Source organism: Dama dama, chromosome 2, assembly GCF_033118175.1.
Source record: "Dama dama isolate Ldn47 chromosome 2, ASM3311817v1, whole genome shotgun sequence".
NCBI classification, from domain to species: Eukaryota; Metazoa; Chordata; class Mammalia; order Artiodactyla; family Cervidae; genus Dama; species Dama dama.
The window spans coordinates 24,619,162-24,638,984 of NC_083682.1; the positions used below are offsets into that span (position 1 = coordinate 24,619,162).

General features: G+C 38.2%; 2 protein-coding genes across 2 annotated transcripts in view; both read left to right on the forward strand.

The window, feature by feature from the left end:
- GTF2H1 (general transcription factor IIH subunit 1) overlaps positions 1 to 19,823 on the forward strand; it is a 31,902-nt gene that overhangs the window by 285 nt on the left and 11,794 nt on the right. The window contains exons 2-9 of the mRNA XM_061167815.1: positions 6,775 to 6,943; positions 9,958 to 10,150; positions 11,371 to 11,536; positions 12,511 to 12,604; positions 14,480 to 14,629; positions 14,759 to 14,838; positions 19,389 to 19,516; positions 19,627 to 19,714. Coding sequence (XP_061023798.1) covers positions 6,790 to 6,943; positions 9,958 to 10,150; positions 11,371 to 11,536; positions 12,511 to 12,604; positions 14,480 to 14,629; positions 14,759 to 14,838; positions 19,389 to 19,516; positions 19,627 to 19,714 — 1,053 coding nt within the window. The 5' untranslated portion in view covers positions 6,775 to 6,789. The remainder of the gene's footprint in view (positions 1 to 6,774; positions 6,944 to 9,957; positions 10,151 to 11,370; positions 11,537 to 12,510; positions 12,605 to 14,479; positions 14,630 to 14,758; positions 14,839 to 19,388; positions 19,517 to 19,626; positions 19,715 to 19,823) is intronic.
- Positions 12,611 to 14,295, forward strand: LOC133073814 (small ribosomal subunit protein uS10-like). Its single transcript, XM_061167821.1, has one exon. The coding sequence runs from the start codon at positions 13,120 to 13,122 to the stop codon at positions 13,477 to 13,479; it is 360 nt and encodes a 119-aa protein (XP_061023804.1). The 5' UTR covers positions 12,611 to 13,119; the 3' UTR covers positions 13,480 to 14,295.

Sequence of the window (19,823 nt, forward strand, 5' to 3'; positions counted from 1 at the left end):
CTGTATCCCTGTCGCCGTTGCTGCAATTCCCAGTTCTGCTGTCTCGGTTAGCCCTTTATTATTCTGAATAGAGGAAGAGGCGACCCGTAATCTGCTTGTCTATAGAAAGCCAACCCCTCCACTGAAAGCAGGGACTCAAAAGATGTACCCTAAGCTGGGATGAGACTTGGCTCATGAGGGTGAAGGACGTGGAAGCCTCTCTCTGGCTGAGGAGCCCTTCCCGTTAGAGAATGTGCTATTGAGCCTTTCGGTTTCTGTAAGGGAAAAGCTTTCATCTTAGTTCCACACACCTTTTGCTTCGCTTGTCAATCCTGTCCCTCTTAAAACGACCTTAACACCTGTGCCAGTTCACCCCACCCCCGCCACTCACACACCAAGTTTTGATCTATGCCCAACTTGATCATGTTTAAGCACCAACACATGGAAATATATAATTTATTTTAGAAATTCTCCAAGGCTAAATTGTGTAAGGAAGTGTTTTCGGTTGACTCTTAAACACCTGTTTTAGGGTCTATAAAATGGGGGGGAGGGGCCGGGAGGAAAGAGATAAAAACTTAACCTTTTGCCCATTAGCAGACCCAGTTTTAAAAACATACCAAAACTGTGTGGTTTAAAGTATACCTTGCAGTAAGTACTGACTCCATAAGGAAGTGGAACAATTTTTCCTCGTGAATTCTTACCAGAAACCCCAGACGTATAAAGCAGCATGCCATGGTGGAATTGCATTTGGGAGCACCCATCCTACCCACTCAGCCTCCCCTCTTGGAACACAGCTTGAAAATCACTGAACTCGACTTTGGTAACTAAAGCAAGGTTGCCAACCCTAAGGTAGATTTTGAAAAATCAAAGGTAGAAAAATGAGATGGAGGTCACAGCAGAGGGGAGGGTAACCTCAGGCTTACGGCATACAAAAGGACTAGACTCTAGAAGGAATTTTGTACCTTTTAGCAGACCAAAATCCCTGGTTTGGAAAAGAGGGAGATAATTTGGAGCCATTAAACCTGTTCTGCTACTCTCAGCCAACACTTAGCAGTGCGGCAGATTGAAAGATTTGAGTCTCTTCTGGGTGATATTAATAATAAATCTGTATGGTAGTGCTCATGTGGGGAAAAAAATCCACACAAGTGCAGAGAGAGCTGTTTAAAAATACTAGGAAGGTTGATGCAAAGAGAGGAATTGGTTAAAATCAGTGCACCAGATGAACAACTTCAGTCAGTTGTGGCTGCTGCTTATACCTCCTGCTCTAAAGGCTTATATCTTCTTCCTTATAGTCTGTCTGTATATCTTTTAGCCCTGCTTTTCTGTGCTGCTGGTTTTTCCCTCACCATCAGAAGTTGTCAGAGCATTTTGCCCGCTATTTCTACTTCATGGATACTGTTACTAGAAGTGTCTTTAGTTCTTTCCTCCTTTCTCCACTTTGATTACCAACTGATCGCTGTCCTCTCACTTTTGGTATCCTGCTGTTGTCAGCATGTAGCATTTATTAGTGAATACAAGCATACACTTGCCTCTGTCTTGCATCTCTGTCGCATTTTCCTCCTCCTTCCTCTCCCTGCACTGCTGTAAAATGAAAAAGTGGTTGGTCTTAAAATTGCTACTTAAGTTATTCCATTTAATGTCCTTCTTACATATGTGACTATCCTTAAAACAGTACATTTTGGTCACTCTTTACATACTTCCAAGGTCTTATTCCCTGTAGTGCTGAATTGTTAACATTTTTTAGGCTTGCCTAAGGGCAAGCAGCATTCCAGATCTCCATTTTGTATGCTGGCAGACACAGAAGCACTTTCTCTAATAATAATCCTCCTTTTAGAGAGTGATACGGCATTTATTTCATGTGTCGCCTATTTTGTTTTCCTGCACCGTTTATCTCTCACGTTGGAAAGGGAATGGAAATGCAGAGATACAGGATGTAGGAAATGGAAAGTTAAAGATTTCTGGCAAGTAGTTTCAAATTATTCTTACCCCTGTTTACTTATAAGCCAGTTATTGGAATCTGTGAGAAATGGTACTCTGATCTGTGAATTGAGTTCCTGGAGTTTAGTCCAGAATGTATGTACAAAGGTTTCTTGTTTCTTAACCAAGATTATACCCTTTTAACAGCAGAGATCTTCCATAAACGTCACAGGTGTTTATTGGACTGTTCCCTCGGGCTTAAATATGCTGCTGGGCCCTGTATTGCCATGAACAACATATGCAGCCTCTGCCCTTCTTTATGAAGCTTGCAGTCTTTCCAGAAGACAGACATTGAAGAGTTACTTTAAAAATTAATTACAGTAGTGATAAGTGCTGTAAAGAGAAGAACAGGAAACCTTGCCTGGTGACTTTGAAACTTAGGAGACCAAAAAATGAGCACAAGCATGTTGATGGAAAGGGAGGAGACTGTGTTCAGGCTCAGTGCAAGTAAATATTTAACTGCAAGTGAGTTAATGCCTTTGCTGGAGGATTTTGCTATTTAAAGAAGTCTTGTGGCAGATTATTTCATAAAGTAATCTTTTAAGTAAAGCTACATCTCCAGCAAGCCGCTTTATTTATATGTAACCACATCAGTATTTTTCCTAAGCAAAATAGTCTGTGGCTCTTACAGAGTTCTACTAGAAAGAACTTTTGCCTCCCCAAGGAGCCACCTTCAAGAAAAATGTAGAAATCTTAGACACCATTGCAGGATGGTACCACTGGTTCTGTTAAACTTCCTAAAACTGGTCCTTCTGTGGTTAACAGAGGTGCTGCAGATGAGCAGGGAAATTTGCCAAGCAAGTTATCTGTAAGACAGTCGACTAGTTATTCCCAGTGTTCAATAACTTAACTCTGATGCATTTGTAAAGCTCCCTCTAAATGGATTTTAATATGAATGATTTTACCTTTTGTTTTTCCCAAATTGATTTAAAGTAGCCAACTAATAGTTCTATTAATCTAATTTATCCTCCACTTTACAGTTCCCTTGTCTTCATTCATCTTTCTTCCTTACCGACCCATCTCAGAAAAGTTTTTCTGTACTTTTCCAAAGCTAACACTTGTGTCTGTAAGCCCAGTTAATTGGGGACTTTCTCTATCAACTGTCCTTGCTTTTCCTCCATACATGGACATACTTAAAATTATCCTGTCATTATTTGCTTATCCCCCTCCACACACCCTCCCCACCTGTCTTTCTCAGATTTTAATTCATGTTTCCTAAAACATGGTTCCTGTGGTATGCAGTTTAATTTTACAAAGTATAGATAAGTTTTTTTTAATTTTGTAATAATTAATGTTATAATATTAATGTTAAAATATTTAGTGGTTCCATAGATGTTATAAAAATTACTCTAAGTTAAAGTTTTAATACTAAATAAAAATAATATGCATATTACAAAACTTGAAAATAACAGTTACTTTAATTCTTACCCACACTAGCCACCTGTAACATTTTCCCATGTTACCTTATAGATACAGTTTGATAGATCATAAACTCTTGGAAAGACTTTTTTTTAGGTATTTAGTTACTTGACTGCACTGGGTGTTAGTTGCGCTGTGTGGGATCTAATTCCCTGACCAGGGATCAGATCCGGGCCCCCTGCATTGGGAACCCAGAGTCTTAACCACTGGACCACCAAGGAAGTCCCTGGAAAGACATTTTTAATAACTTTTTCTCGTTACAAAATACAGTGTTTATTGTAGATAGTCAAGAAAACAAAAAGAACATTCAAATCATGTGTAGTCCTGTCACCATAGATAACCACTACTAAATTAGGTATATGTCTCTCCTGTCATATCTATTTGCAGAGTAGCATAATGGAACTCCAAGGTCAGACTGACCCAGATTCAAACCCAGTTCTACTTCTCGATGCTTTGGGAAACCTTTTGGATTTCTTAGACCCAGTTTCCTTTATCTGCAGAATGGAACTAATAATAGAACCTACCTCAGGATTGTTAACTGGGGACTCAATGAGATAATGCCTATAAAGAATTTAGCCCAATTCCTGGCATGTATTACAAGCATTCAATAAATTTTAGATAGGTTTTTTAAAATTTAAGAATATATAATCAAACTAAGGTTTTTTGCTTGTTTTGAGCACCTACCAGGGAATTTTTTTAATGGCATTAAATAGTCCTTTAGGGACTTCCCTGGCAGTCCAGTGGTTAGGACCCTGTGCTTTCACTGCCGATGGCCCAGGTTCGATCCCTGGTCGGGGAACTGAAATCCCACAAGCCGCAGCACAACCAGAAAAGGGAAAAAACAAACACTTCTTTAAAACCATGGTTTTTCAAACTTTTTAAACAACAGTAATCAAAATCTCAGGAGGACATGAAATAAGTAAATCAGTTAAAAGATGTCATTAAGAATTTTAATCGTTTATCATATATGATGTATATTAAAGCTGGAGGTTGTAAAGTAGCATGGGAAAATGCTTTCAATGACAGGTAAATAAGTTGATTAACTTGGGGCATTTTTTAGAATCCTTTTTTGTTACTGGACTTAATGAAACTCAGTTCCAGCATTTATAAATGCCTGCATAATACAGACTATCTTTACCTGCATGACTTAGCGGCACCTCAGACTCATTTTCAGAGCTGAATTGCTTGTCTTTACTTACAAACTTGTTTTTTCTTCTTACTGTTTCAGTAAATGGCATCACTATACTCATGTCAGTAACGCTTAGAAGTGGGGTGTAAGCAGCTCTGACATCTTCAGCACAACATCTATTAATTCTGCTTCCTCAGTACCCCTCCTTGTCTCTTCCTCTCCATTCTCACTGCCCCCAGCCTGCTTCAAACCCTTCTGGTCCCTTTCTTCAGTCTCTCTCATATTGTCTCAGATTACTTTCCTAAAATACAGATTGCTCCCTCATTTCAGTCTTTTAGAAGTTTTCTGTTGTCAGCCACACAGTGAGGTATTTTCCATTGTCTGGCTCCATCTTAACTGTTCAATTTCATATCCCACTGATCCCCATTATGAATTTTGTGCTACATCCAGAGCAAACTAGTAACCAACCCTAGCCCCAGTCCTCCAGTTCCAAACCTTTGCCCCAAGCCATTCCCTTTGATTACAATGCTTATTTTCTTTTCTCTGTCAAAACCCTCATTTAAGGCCCAATTCATGAATAACTTACATATTAAAAAAAAAAAAAACTACTCATTCATGTAATAATATGGTGAGTTTCAAAAAGCCAAAAACAAAATCATAGTGCTGCATGATTCCATTTCCAGTGAAATCCTGGAACAGACAAAAACTAACCTGTGATAATAGGAATCAAAACAGTTGCTGGAGGGTGGGAGGAAGAGAATAGATTAGAAAGGGACACGAGAAAACTTAGGAGGGTGATGGAAATGTTCTCTCTCTAGTTTTGGGTAATGGTACATGGGCATAAATGGTTGTCAAAATGGATCAAACAGAACACCTAAGAACTATGCATTTTGTTGTTTTGTTAATTATAACTGTATATTTCTTAGTTGCCCTAAGGTATCCATGACAAAGCCTCTTATATGAAGAAGTTAAGTGCCTGAGTCCTAAATCAGAACATTTTTTAATCTCCCTGAACTTTACACATTCTAATTTGTGTACACTCACAGGCCTATCTTGCTCACTAGACTGGAAGCTTTCTGAAAGCAGAAATTGCCACCGGCAGACATTTGTCATAATCCCTAGACTCCTTAGCTCAGTACAGAACTATTGAATAAATGTGTTCACACTGACTCTTTTCCACTTGGGGGTTGGAGTAACCTGTAAGGAAACTTACAAAAGGGAAGATCTGGCTAATAAAAATTCAGGTAATCACCTTCAGAGAAATTAAAATTTGAGTCTTTTTTTAACTTGTGTTTTTAATATTTACACTGCCTCAGTGAATAAGAAATGTTACAATAAAGCTTCTCTGTTTGCTCAGATTTAATTCTTATGACACCTGTGTATGTTAACTTCTCTGAAATTATAACTTACACCTGAACGAGCAAATCTTTTTAAGTTATATTTTAAGTCATTGCTTTGAGGATGAAAACTAAAGTCATAACTTCACCAGAAATGGCATATGTGCCCTTTGTGCTACCAGTTTCCCCATCCCAGCCCATGGCAGACTTCATCACTTGTGGCATCTTTCCTGCTGAACCCAGACTCATTCTAGATAGCCACACTCAAGGCGCTAGGATTTGGGTTGGGTGGTTCAGAATCCCAGAATTGGGGAGAAGTTGGGCAAACGTTTGCTAGGTAATGGATTAGCCATATGCAAATGAAACTAGCAGTTGAAGACATTTCATTGTTAAAAGATGTGGGAAATAGTGTGTGAAGCGTTAAGTGTTAAATTATTTCAGTTTTATTTTTAAGTACACAGAAAGAAACTTAGACCAAGTTTTTAGATCTGGGAGTGGTTTTAGGAAGGCTGCACAAGCCCTGTGGCTCTTGGCTCTTTCAGGTGAAACAATTTGAACTGAATTGTCCAGCAGTATAATTCTAAAGTTTTACAATTCCAAGAATAGGTTATAGACCACATATTTGTAGTCAAATCATACATTTAAAATTTAAGAATATAACTGAGGAAAATAAAAATAAATCAAAAATACTTTGATTAGCATATGTAGAAACGGTTTGAAAACTGGCAGGTGTGTCAGTTTAAATTGTTGTATAAATTCATGCCTGTGGTATGAGCAAAATGAATTTAAATTTTAAAGGAATAGTGCAATACTTCACCTTTGAATGAGGGAAATGACTTTTTTTTCCCTTTCCTTATTACTCATTTTAGATTTAGAAAGGACTCAAAATCAACAAATCCAACCCTAGTTGAGATGTGAAATCTTTTTTTTTAGCACCTTCTAGTCGTCATGGCAACTTCATCTGAAGAAGTTCTGTTGATTGTAAAGAAGGTGCGACAGAAGAAGCAGGATGGAGCTCTGTACCTCATGGCAGAAAGAATTGCTTGGGCACCTGAAGGCAAAGATAGATTTACCATCAGCCATATGTATGCAGATATCAAATGTAAGTCAGCTATACTAAGGTGTGATATATGTTGTTTTTGTTAGTAATTTTATAAGGAGACAGCTTAGACTATCTTTGTGGATTTTCTGTTGTAATGTCAAAAAATCAGTAGTATTGACATTACAAAGTGGGGTCACTGAATGTATATTATTCTATCACCTGCTTTTCTACAATAATAGAGTATATACAACTTCACATGTAAATCTGTCTCATGTGAAGTTCTCCACACATACTTTCTTTTTAAGAGTTGCCTAATAGTCCACTGGATGGATTTAGTTGTTTATTTAACCTATTGAAGGACGTTTAGGAAGTTTCCAGAATTTTGTTATTGAAAGCAGTGTTGTAGTATTGACCTGTGCACTAATATCTTTTTGGGTAGGTCATATGTATGGGATCCACCTCTTCAGTGGACTTACTGGTTCAAATGGTTCATGCATTTAAAATCTTGATAGATGATGCCAGATTGCCCTTAATAAAATTGTATCATTTAAGTAAAGTTGTCTAATCTTCGGTGATGTGGCCAACATCTATTGAGAAAATAAGCTCAGTTTTATATAAAGTGTAGATGGGAGAAATACAGAGCATAATATATTTATATTCTTCTTATGATTTTCAAGTATGAAAGCTAACATCAAAACCCCTTCTCTTTTCCAATTAAATTAACTTTGAATTTATTACCCAAAGGGTAAGGTACTTTGTGGCTCAATAGTTAAGTTTAAAGGCACCAAGTGAATCCTGAGATTTAGAACCTTGACTCTGAAAGGGATTTCTGCAGTTCACCTATCTAAAAGATCTTGAATAGGAGGGATCCCAGGGGAGTCTGGGCAACAAAGCCCTTGACAAATTGTGGTATCTTAACTGTGACCATTAATATGAATTCATTTATCTTCCTGGATATGAGATTCTTCTCCTAGATAAAATCCTTTGCAGATTTCAATAAATAAGACACTTTAAACATAGATAGTCCTCAACTTGCGAGAGGTCAGTGTACAAAGGTCCTTTGTATGTGAACAGTTCCCCGAAGGGCTTACCTCTAATTTGCTGCTGGAAATGACTAAGCGCTTCATCTTTCTCCCCTGAAATAACTTAGTATATTAATTTCCAAAAGGAAATACTGTTTAAAATTCATTATCTTAATATTTCAGTACTGCCTGAGCTATCTGGTCTTTGTCTACTCTCCTGCCAACACTACTTCCTTTTAAAACTTTGTTTCTGTGGAGAAGTGCCTCACCAAGTCTCTAATAATAATCTTGCAAACTAGCATTGGTGGCTTCAGTAGCCTCACGAAATAGGAACTGCCTGTATTAGCACTTCTCTTAAACGGGAAGCCTGCTCTATACCTTTGCAAAATATAGACTTCCTATGATTCTCACAGCATGCAGTAGAGAACATGCCTATCCCCTATGTTGGGAGGAGAGCACATACCCAAATCTAGATGTGCATGAAATCGGTTTTCATTTTAAGTTGAATATTTGAAAGAATGCTCATTTCTGAAAGAAGCCATTGAAAGTTTTCAGTAATAACATTACTAAGGTAAAAATCAGCAATTATGTCAGTTAAAAAACTTCAGAAGTAGGCCTCTCAGAGGCACAAGCTAAGATAGAGCAAGAATAAAGCAATGACTAAGAAAAGATACCTAGAAAGGAGTGATAGTTTGTTTTGGAGGAATAGAATAGTGGAACAGGCTGGCTAACAGTGTAAATGGCTTCATATTGCTACTTTTAGCAGTAAGGTATTTTATCTAAACTGTTGGTTTGGAAGCAACATCTTCATTGAAAATATTTCTCTTTATTTAAGTGTTAGTAGATTGCTTTACAAGGAGCTCTCAGTTATGTGTTCACACTACCATGATTCACACGTTTAGTGAGACAAAACCCCTTCATCTGTTTCCCTCATGAAGAAGACAAGCCATGAGGCCCACTTTTTAAGAATAAAGGATTTCTATTATGGAAGTATATTTTGACATTTCCAGCCCCAGCTTATTTCGAAAATTGTCACAGTTACAGAAAAGTTTAAGGAATGGTGCAGTGTATACCTGTAATTATATCCTATCTAAGTGTTATTATTTTGCCATATTTGTTTTATTATATGTGTATACACTTTGACTGTTCATGACATTATGACACCAAGAAAATTTTAATAACTATCCATACCACTTTGGGATTTTTTTTCCCAGTTGTCCAAACATTGTTTTTTATAGCTGTGGGGGGTTTTTGGGGTTTTTTTAATCAATATCTGGTCTAGGTTCATGTATGTAGTTGTAGTTTTCTGTAATCTCTTCTTTAGGAGTATGGACTTGTAGACTATCATACATTCTGATTATGTCAGATCAAGGTTTTATTTAATTATTTCCTGTATTTCTTATAAACTAAAAGTCAAGTCTGCAGTCTTGACTATACTGAAGTTAAACATTTTCAGCAAGAAGAGCACCTAAGTGGTGGTGCTGGCTTCCTGTTCTGTCACCTCAGAAAGCCCATAGTGTCAGATTGTTCATTTTTAATGTGGCTAAGTTTGATCACTTGATTTAAGTGTTGATGCCTGATCTCTCAAATGTAAAATTACATATTTCCCTTTGCAGTTATTAAATAAGCCATGAGCTATGTTTTGGAGTTTTTTTGAATTATGACAAATCATTTTTATTAATGATAACGTCAGGTGGAAGCAGCTGTTGGTGGATTCAGGACTCCCGAGTTTGCTGTTTAGAAAGCTTTAGAGAAATCTGCTCAGTTGAGTGGAAACAAAAGCCCTTCAGCATCCAGAGGTGGACTAGTGGGTAAGACATGCCACATAAAAAGAATACTAAAGAAGGAACCTTAGTGTTACCAGTGAATTTGTTGAACTGTGCTCTGGTAATATGCAGCTATTTGAAAAGAGTGGATTTCTTAAGCATCGAGATTGGAATAGGGCAGCTAAAGCCCGAAGAAAGCCTGAGTCTTCTTGGGACGAGCGGTAACTTACTGAATGACTGCACAGTGCAGAGTTCCTAATCTCACTAGCCTCGTGCTTCTCTTTAGGCCAGAAAATCAGTCCAGAAGGAAAAGCGAAAATTCAGCTTCAGCTGGTCCTGCATGCAGGGGACACAACTAACTTCCATTTTTCCAATGAAAGCACAGCAGTGAAAGAGCGAGATGCAGTGAAAGACCTTCTTCAGCAACTGCTTCCCAAATTCAAGAGGAAAGCAAATAAAGAACTGGAAGAGAAAAACAGGTGAAGGAGGAAAAGAACAGCCTTTTAAAGAGACACTAGGTTCTCAGAAGTCAAGTAATAGTTTGTTATTTCTCACCCTTTGTGCTCTGATAGTGTAGTCTAGGAAAATACAGGCTTTGTTATCTTTATCTCTGTGTTTGGTTTGTTTGTTTTTTAAATTAGAGGGAAATTGCTTTAAAATGTTGTATTGCTTTTTGCTATACAACAATGCAAATCAGCTGTAATTACACATGTGTTCCCTCCCTCTTGAACCCATCTACAGGGAAGGAAGGGAGATGCAGATGTAGAGAATGAACCTGTGGACACAGTGGGGGAAGGAGAGACTGGGACGAGGGGAGAAAGTAGCATCAGCTTATATACAGCGTCTTGTGACAGATAGCGAGTGGGAAGCAGCTGTGTAACATAGGGAGCTCAATTTGGTGCTCAGTATGTTTGGTCCTTCAGCATCTTAACTAACTTTGGCTTTCAGCAAATGCGATGAATTAGAAGTTAAACTAACTGCCTCAAGCCAAATATCAGATAAGGAATAAAACTGTAATTCAAAGATGCCAAGGACCCTTAATTCTCTGTGTCACAGAGAAGATACTAAGAAGTGTGTTTGTGAATGAGAAACCTGAAAAAAGTCATACTAAGATGTTTAGAAAACATGTAAAATAACAAGAATTTCTGGGACTTCCTGGCAGTCCAGTGGTTAAGAATCTATGCTTCCATTGCTGGGGCATAGGTGCAATCCCTGCTCAGGAACTAAGATCCTGCATGCGGCGTGGCATGGTAAAATAAATAAATAAATTTAAAATAATGAGAATTTCTGACAAGATGAATTATCTTTCTGTGCTTATAGCTCTGAGTGTTTATCACCATGAAAAACTTAGTTGGTAGAAAATCCCTCTTCCCCATTCAGCTTTTCATGAAAGAAACCACAGTACAGTACAAATACAGCCTTTGTGTCCCTGGAATATAGGGATGAATAGGACCAAATCCAAGCCCTCAAAGACTTTAGCCTTTGCTTCTTCAACTGCCTTCCATTTATCTGTACTGGATTTCTTCCTCCAAAAATGTTTTTTTGCTTTTAATTACTAACAAATGAAGTAAATGACCTCTGCCGCTCATTCATCACAAAATGAAAATTGGGTGTTTTGTGTAGCTAAGGTCTTTTTAGAATGCTACCTAAATGGTGTTTTATTCTAAAAGTTCAATATGTTGGTATATTCTATCACCAGAATGCTGCAAGAAGATCCTGTTTTGTTTCAGCTTTATAAAGACCTTGTTGTGAGTCAAGTCATCAGTGCCGAGGAATTCTGGGCCAACCGTTTAAATGTGAACGCAGCAGAGAGTTCTTCCACATCTAATCATAAGCAGGATGTTGGCATTTCTGCAGCATTTCTGGTATGTGACCCTTCTAGATATCTAAAGAGGAAAAAAACCCTGGTATATGTGCTAATGATGCCATTTTTTCTGTAAAATTTAGTATTTCCTTAAAGTAAATTAACAGATACTTCAGTAGCCGTGACACTCTTCTAAAATGGACTTTTGAAAATGAATCTTCTAGCAATTGGACTAATGCTTATTTCTCCTAATACTTTTAAAGTAAGGGCTTTCAGATATCTTTTTTCCCTTTTTTAATGATTTCAATATTTTACCTATAATGCAAGTTTAAATGTAAAATGACCATCGTGTTACAAAAAAGTAAAATTTGGGAACTTCTCTGGCAGCCCAGTGGTTAAGACTCTGCACTTGCAATGCAGGGGACACTGGTTCAGTTCCTGGTCTGGGAGGTAAGACCTCACATGCTGTGTTGCATTATCAAAAAGTTTTTTTTTTTTAATTTTTTTTAATTAAAGACGATTCGTAAAATGTATCTTGAAAGTTGAGAATACTGTATGTATGGAATTAGAAAGTGAGTTTCAGTCTATACTTTGGTAAAACCAAAGCATTATTTATACACTTAACAAAAATTTCAGTACCAGTTACATGTTTGGCATCTTCCTGAGTGCTTAACAATGAATTGAATTAATAAGGCCTTTCTTAAAAAAAAAAAGTCAGATAATATGTTGTAACCAAATAGTTAAATATTTGGCAACTGTAAGCTTTATGTTAAATTTCCACTAGGTATCTGCCTTTGGCCACATTTAAATGTGTCTGTTTGACCATGTTGTGTTTTCAGAAACACAGATTTTACTGGTCACTAAAGTTATGTGAAGCAGGTCAGATTTATTTGACCTGTCTCTGTACCAAAAGTAAAGGCAAAGGATTTGTCTCTGTATTTCATTCAGAGAGTCTGTTTCTCATCCTTTCTCCTGTGTCCATTGGGTTCTTAGACATCTTGGCCCAATACTCTTTAACAAATATCTTTATTTTAGGCTGATGTCCGACCCCAGACAGATGGATGTAATGGTTTGAGATACAATTTAACATCTGATATCATTGAGTCCATTTTTAGGACCTATCCAGCAGGTAAGAAGAATCAGTTTTTTCAGATAGTTAAAATATTTGTTTCAATGAATTCAGTGAAATATCTGAAAAACAAAAAGCTTACCTTTATTCCTGATAAAGTACAATAAAATATGTAAAGTGCTTTATCCAGTGCCTGACATGGTGGATATTAAGAGCTTAGCATGTAATGTACTGACATCGATCCATGGCAATGATGACTTTCTCATTCCTTCCACTGGTGGTTCTTAAACTTTATTTACCCTTTAACATAACCTGAGTAGGCTGACATACTCCAGAGGCATCAGTAAATGAGTGTCTACAGCACTAACTCAGATCATCCTTCATGCTGCCTGCAGAATGACTTTTCTGACCCACAAATCATTTCCCTTGGAGAAATCATCTAAAGCATAAATGCCCTCTTTGAGGAAGACGCGGTCGCCGCTGCAGCGGAGCTCGTTGCTGCCCGCTCTTGTTCCTGACTCACCGCTGTCCGCTCTCGCCGAGGAGCAAGTCGGTCAGGGAGCCGCGCCGCAGCCATGGCCTTTAAAGACACCAGCAAGACTCCCATGGAGCCAGAGGTGGCCATTCACCGGATTAGGATCACCCTCACCAGCCGCAACATGAAGTCTCTGGAGAAGGTGTGTGCTGACCTGATCAGAGGCGCGAAGGAAAAGAATCTCAAAGTGAAAGGATCAGTTCGGATGCCTACCAAGACTCTGAGAATAACTACAAGGGAAACTCCTTGTGGTGAAGGTTCTAAGACTTGGGATCGATTCCAAATGAGGATCCACAAGCGACTCATTGACCTGCACAGTCCTTCTGAAATTGTCAAGCAGATCACTTCCATCAGTATTGACCCAGGAGTCGAGGTGGAAGTCACCATTGCCAATGCCTAAATCAACCTTTTTAATAAATCAATAATCAGTTGTTAAAAAAATAAAGTATAAATGGTTTGATCCTAGCTCTAGTGCAAGTGCAGCCGAGGTTGAGAGCAGTTACCCCAGTCTTGTTCTAACCTCACAAAGCTCTCAAACCATTTTGTTCTCTCTCCCGGCTTCCTCAGCTTCTGCCCCTTTACTCCTCAGGACTCAGTCTCCTAGGATTCACCTCAAGCATCACTTCATTGCCACTTCTGTAAAATCTGACTTCCTTAGACAGATGTACTCCGCCTCCCCATTCCATCTACAGGGCTGTGTGTCTTACCACATTATAATGTAGTTATTTTCTATTTTTCTGATAATAATTATGTAGTGTTTACTCTTTGTCAGACACTATTCTGAGGCTTTTATGTGTGTTAACATTTAATTGTCACAAATAGTACCTATGAATTAGGTTATCATTACCCCATGTTACAGATGAGGAAACCAAGATAAAGATTAAGTAATTTGTCCAGCATCACATTGGATAATAATTGGTGGACCTAGAATTTTAAACTCATGCTTTCCAGCTTCAGAGACCTTAACCTCTTAACTTAATCTCTTTGATTATTAGACAACACAGGCTTCTGGAGTGCTGAACTGTTAGTCCAGTGGGTTATGGAGATCTTTATTTCCCCAGCACCCAATATAGTGCTTTGGACCAAAAGTGTCCATATATAAATGATCAAACAGGCAAACTCAGGTCTTCCTCTTAATCTTGATGTTCCCAGTAAAACTTTGAAACTTGAAGCTTATTAATTTTCTTGGTGCAAAATAAGGTTTTGTTTCTAATTTAAGATTCGTAAAGGTAATGTCTAATGTAATCTCTCAAGTGATGTTACAGTTAAATTATTATATATTGTTTGTAAGGTTGAATACTTTTATAATTTGGTTTTGCTCTTGGACTGTTTTTAAACTAATTTGAGAGGTTTTAAGAATTGGAAATTCACTATGTAACTATTGTGGTTTTTATTCACAGTAAAAATGAAATATGCAGAAAATGTTCCCCACAACATGACAGAAAAGGAATTCTGGACACGTTTCTTTCAGTCCCATTATTTCCACAGGGACCGGCTGAATACAGGGTCAAAGGACCTCTTTGCAGAATGTGCCAAAATAGATGAGAAAGGTAATTGCTTATCCCTGACACACTCTAGCATTTAATCTGCTGCTCTCTAGTCATCAGTGCCATTAGTGATTATTTTGCTTTCTGGGAAAGGTAAAACTTAATCAACTTTTTATTTCATTGATTCTCTAGGGTTAAAAACAATGGTTTCATTAGGAGTGAAAAACCCGCTACTTGACTTAACAGCTTTGGAAGATAAACCATTAGATGAGGTAAGTAGTAGTAAAAGGATTTACAAGAGACAATAGTCTTTTCCCAGTCTTCAACATTTGTATTTTAAAATTGCCTAAAGTATAGATGTTCTACTTGTGAGAAGGTAAAACAGAATAATGTTATTTGAAGTGGTTTATCAAAAGTGCTTTTTGATAGCACTATTCATTATTAAGATTGCATGGGAGAACTGAAATTCCTCTGTGAGTTGGTAGAACATTTTTTACAAGAATTTTTTTAACTCCCTTATCAGCAGTTGTTTCAGTTCAGTTTAGTTCAGTTCAGTCGCTCAGTCGTGTCCTGACTCTTTGCAACCCCATGAATCGCAGCACGTCAGGCCTCCTTGTCCATCACCAATGCCCGGAGTTTACCCAAACTCAGGTCCATCGAGTCAGTGATGCCATCCAGCTATCTCATCCTCTGTCGTCCCCTTCTCCTCCTGCCCCCAGTCCCTGCCAGCATCAGGGTCTTTTCCAATGAGTCAACTCTAGGCATGAGGTGGCCAAAGTATTGGAGTTTCAGCTTCAACGTCAGTCCTTCCAATGAACACCCAGGACTGATCTCCTTTAGGATGGACTGGTTGGATCTCCTTGCAGTCCAAGGGACTCTCCAAGAGTCTTCTCTAACACCACAGGTCAAGAGCATCGATTCTTCGGCGCTCAGCTTTCTTCACAGTCCAACTCTCACATCCATACATAACCACTGGAAAAACCATAGCCTTGACTAGACAAATCTTTGTTGGCAAAGTAATGTCTCTGCTTTTTAATGCTATTTAGGTTGGTCATAACTTTCCTTGCAAGGAGTAAGTGTCTTTTAATTTCATGGCTGCAGTCACCATCTGCAGTGATTGTGGAGCCCAGAAAAATAGTCAGCTACTGTTTCCACATCTACTAGGCATGAAGTGATGGGACCGGATGCCATGATCTTAGTTTTCTGAATGTTGAGCTTTAAACCAACTTTTTCACTCTCCTCTTTCACTTTCATCAAGAGGCTTTTTAGTTCCTCTTCACTTTCTGCCATACGGGTGGTGTCATCTGCATATCTGAGGTTATTGATATTTCTCCCGGTAATCTTAATTCCAGCTTGTTCTTCTTCCAGCCCAGCGTTTCTCATGATGTACTCTGCATATAAGTTAAATAAGCAGAGTGACAATGTACAGCCTCAACATCCTCCTTTTCCTATGTGGAACCAGTCTCTTGTTCCATGTCCAGTTCTAACTGTTGCTTCCCCATCTGCATAGAGGTTTCTCAAGAGGCAGGTCAGGTGGTCTGGTATTCCCATCGCTTGAAGAATTTTCCACAGTTTATTGTGATCTACACAGTCAAAGGCTTTGGCATAGTCAAGCAGAAATAGATATTTTTCTGGAACTCTCTTGCTTTTTCGATGATCCAGTGGATGTTGGTAATCTGATCTCTGGTTCCTCTGCCTTTTCTAAAACCAGCTTGAACATCTGGAAGTTCATGGTTCACATATTGCTGAAGCCTGTCTTGGAGAATTTTGAGCATTACTTTACTAGCGTGTGAGATGAGTGCAATTGTGTGGTAGTTTGAGCATTCTTTGGGATTGGAATGAAAACTGACCTTTTCCAGTCCTGTGGCCACTGCTGAGTTTTCCAAATTTGCTGGAATATTGAGTGCAGCACTTTCACAGCATCATCTTTCAGGATTTGAAATAGCTCAACTGAAATTCCGTCACCTCCACTAGCTTTGTTTAGTGATGCTTTCTAAGGCCCACCTGACTTCACATTCCAGGATGTCTGGCCCTAGGTGAGTGATCATACGATCGTGATTATCTGGGTCATGAAGATCTTTTTTGTACAGTTCTTCTGTGTATTCTTGCCACCTCTTCTTAATATCTTCTGCTTCTATTAGGTCCATACCATTTCTGTCCTTTATCGAACCCATCTTTGCATGAAATGTTCCCTTGGTATCTCTAATTTTCTTGAAGAGATCTCTAGTCTTTCCCATTCTCTTGTTTTCCTCTGTTTCTTTGCATTGATCACTGAGGAATGCTTTCTTATTTCTCCTTGCTATTCTTGGGAACTCTGCATTCACATGGGTTTATCTTTGTTTTTCTCCTTTGCTTTTCACTTCTCTTTTCACAGCTATTTGTAAGGCCTCTTCAGACAGCCATCTTGCTTTTTTGCATTTCTTTTCCGTGGGGATGGTCTTGATCCCTGTCTCCTGTACAATGTCACGAACCTCCATCCACAGTTCCTCAGGTACTCTATCAGATCTAGTCCCTTAAATTTATTTCTCACTTCCACTGTATTGTCTAGGTATTAATAAAGGTTTATGCTGTATCTGAGTAAGTGTGAAAAAATATTAGATAGGGAAAAGATGATAAACATTGTTGGTTGCCCACTATTTACCAAATGCTGAGCACAGTCATGACCCTTACTCCACATTAGCCCCATTTTGTTTCAATAGCTGGACCATCAAGTATGAGCTACCTACCTCAACAACATGACTCCAGACTTAGAAATTCATGCAATGCTAGAGAAGTAGGTGATCCATCTGATCAAGGCTAATGCTGTTCCTGCCTCTGTCTTCTCGTCTAGAAAGGACCTTGCCTTCCTCAGTTACTCTCTGGACACTGTTAACTTTTAGTGCCCTTCCTTTCATTTAATTTTTATTTTCTTGCTTTCCTTTGGCTCCTTTTCTATTGACATGTGCTCCTATCTTTTTTCTCTTAGTGTATGCATGCTCCAGGTGAGGAAACCAATGTTAAAATTTTATCTATAGTCCAAATTATTAAATTAACAGAAAATAATCCTTGGTGCCCCAGTGAGTTGTTTGCCTAATGAAATTCAGTTGTTTTCTTGAAAATTCTCAGCACTCAGTCAGTTCCTTGGTGAATCGCAACACATTATAAACATAATCTCTTTAATCACCCTGAAAAAATGAAGCTAAATAAACCACACAGCTGTTAAGTACATTGACTTTAAAACCAAACTACTTGGTTTTAAACTGTAGATTTTTTTAATGTTTCTCATACCAGTTTTCTTGTAAAATGAGGTTAATAGCTCTGACCTTGAGGAGAGGTAGGAAATTTGGAGAGGTGGTGTTGAAGGATACAAACTTACAGCTAGTAGATCATTTTTGTAGACCTAATGCACAGCATGGTTGACAGTAGAAACCTCAGGTTGCTCAGAAACTAGATCTTACTTCTTAGTAAGAGAAACGATAATTATGTGACATAATAGAGGTATTAGCTACACTGGTAATCATTTTACAATCTGAAATCAACACATTGTAAACCTTAAACTTACACAATGATTTATTATTTACTTTTTTTTATTATTTACATTTTTAAAACTATCCATGTTGTATTCCCTTGCATGGATATGTAAAAATTTATAAAACCAAGCCTTTTAATAAAAATGTTGGTTGATTCAATCTTTCCCTCCTCTTTGCCTATCATCCTCTAGTAATTCTGTCCCAGGATATGGGCTTGGGGCTCCTTGTAATTACATTCTTTCTGTTCCATTGCTAAAAATATCAATACTAATTGTGTAATGATGACTCCCAATTAGTCCTGGTCTGGCTAACCCAAGAAGTCCAAAATCATATGTCCAACTCCCTACTTGGTATCTTCATTTAGCTTGTTTCCACACACCCCTCAGTATAACATGTCCAAAATGGAGTCTTTGATTCCCATCCTCAAAAACCTGTTTCCTCCTGGTCCTTCCCTATGTTAGTTAAAAAAAAAACAAAAACAATATTAGCATGGACTCAGTTGTTCAAGCCAAAACCTAGTAGTCTCCTTGATCCCGCCCCTTTGTTGACCTCCAACATTCAGTTGCTCAGCAAGTGCTCTACATCTCAAAACTATCTGCACAGACATATTAGCCTCCTAATTGATCTTGTTTTTGTTCCTTATAGTTTATTCTTCCCTAGCAGTAAGAGTTATAAATCAGATCATAATGTTCCCCTATGTAAAAACTTTCTCAGGGGTTTCTCATTGAACTTGGAATAAAATCAGAACTACTACCAGGCTCTTAATTTGGCCTCTGCGTACTCAGTTGGGGCTGTTTCTTGGCCCACCCTTTATTCGAGGTATACTGAACTGCATACAAACCCATGACATAGTATGTTTTGCATTACTCCTCTACCTTCTGTTTAAGCAGTTTCTTCTTCCTGAAATGTTGTTCAGTGTTTGCTTTGCAAGCACCTGCCTATTCATCTTACAATGCTCCATGAAGCTCGTTTGAACCTACCCTCCCCGCCCCCCACCTCTAATGGGATTGACCACTTCTTTCGTAGCACGTGTAAGTTTTAACTTAAGTGTAATGGCTTACAGCCCAGCATCCCACTAACCAATATTTTAATGTTTTGCTAACTAGTCCAGAATTGCTCCTTAGGGAAAAAAATGCAGCACTTAGCAGTCAAGATAATTTTGTGATACTAAAAGCAGTTGTTAGCATTTTTAATTTTTGTGTGTGTGTATAATGTTACTTATTTTTAAATTTTTACCTGTAAATATTTTTTAAGTCCTATATCCAGAAAATTTTTTCAACTCAACAATATCTCTATTAAATTGTTCCTTGCAGGGCTATGGCATTTCCTCCGTGCCATCTACTTCTAATTCTAAATCCATCAGAGAGAATAGTAATGCTGCCATCATCAAGAGATTTAACCATCACAGTGCCATGGTCCTGGCAGCAGGTCTCAGGAAACAGTTAAGTACACATGCAAAGGTGCACTAACTGGGTTTTCCATGATAGCCAGTTGGAGTTTTGTTGTTCTTCCTGTGGTATTTAACGTTAATTTTTTTCCCTTTGTTTTCAGAGAAGCACAAAAGGAGCAAAATGGCGAGCCCAGCAGCATTGATGGAAATTCCGGAGATGTAGATTGCTTTCAGCCAGCAGTCAAAAGGGTATGAGTAAAAAGTCTGGAATGCTTATGGCTCAGATTTCTCCAGATATATGTTATGTAACTGACAGTACCTTATGTTGACCCTTGATAAGTTCACAGGGCTTTAGTTC

Coding starts and splice junctions, on each gene's coding strand:
- LOC133073814 (XM_061167821.1), top strand. CDS start 13,120: ATGGCCTTTAAAGACACCAGCAAGACTCCCATGGAGCCAGAGGTGGCC.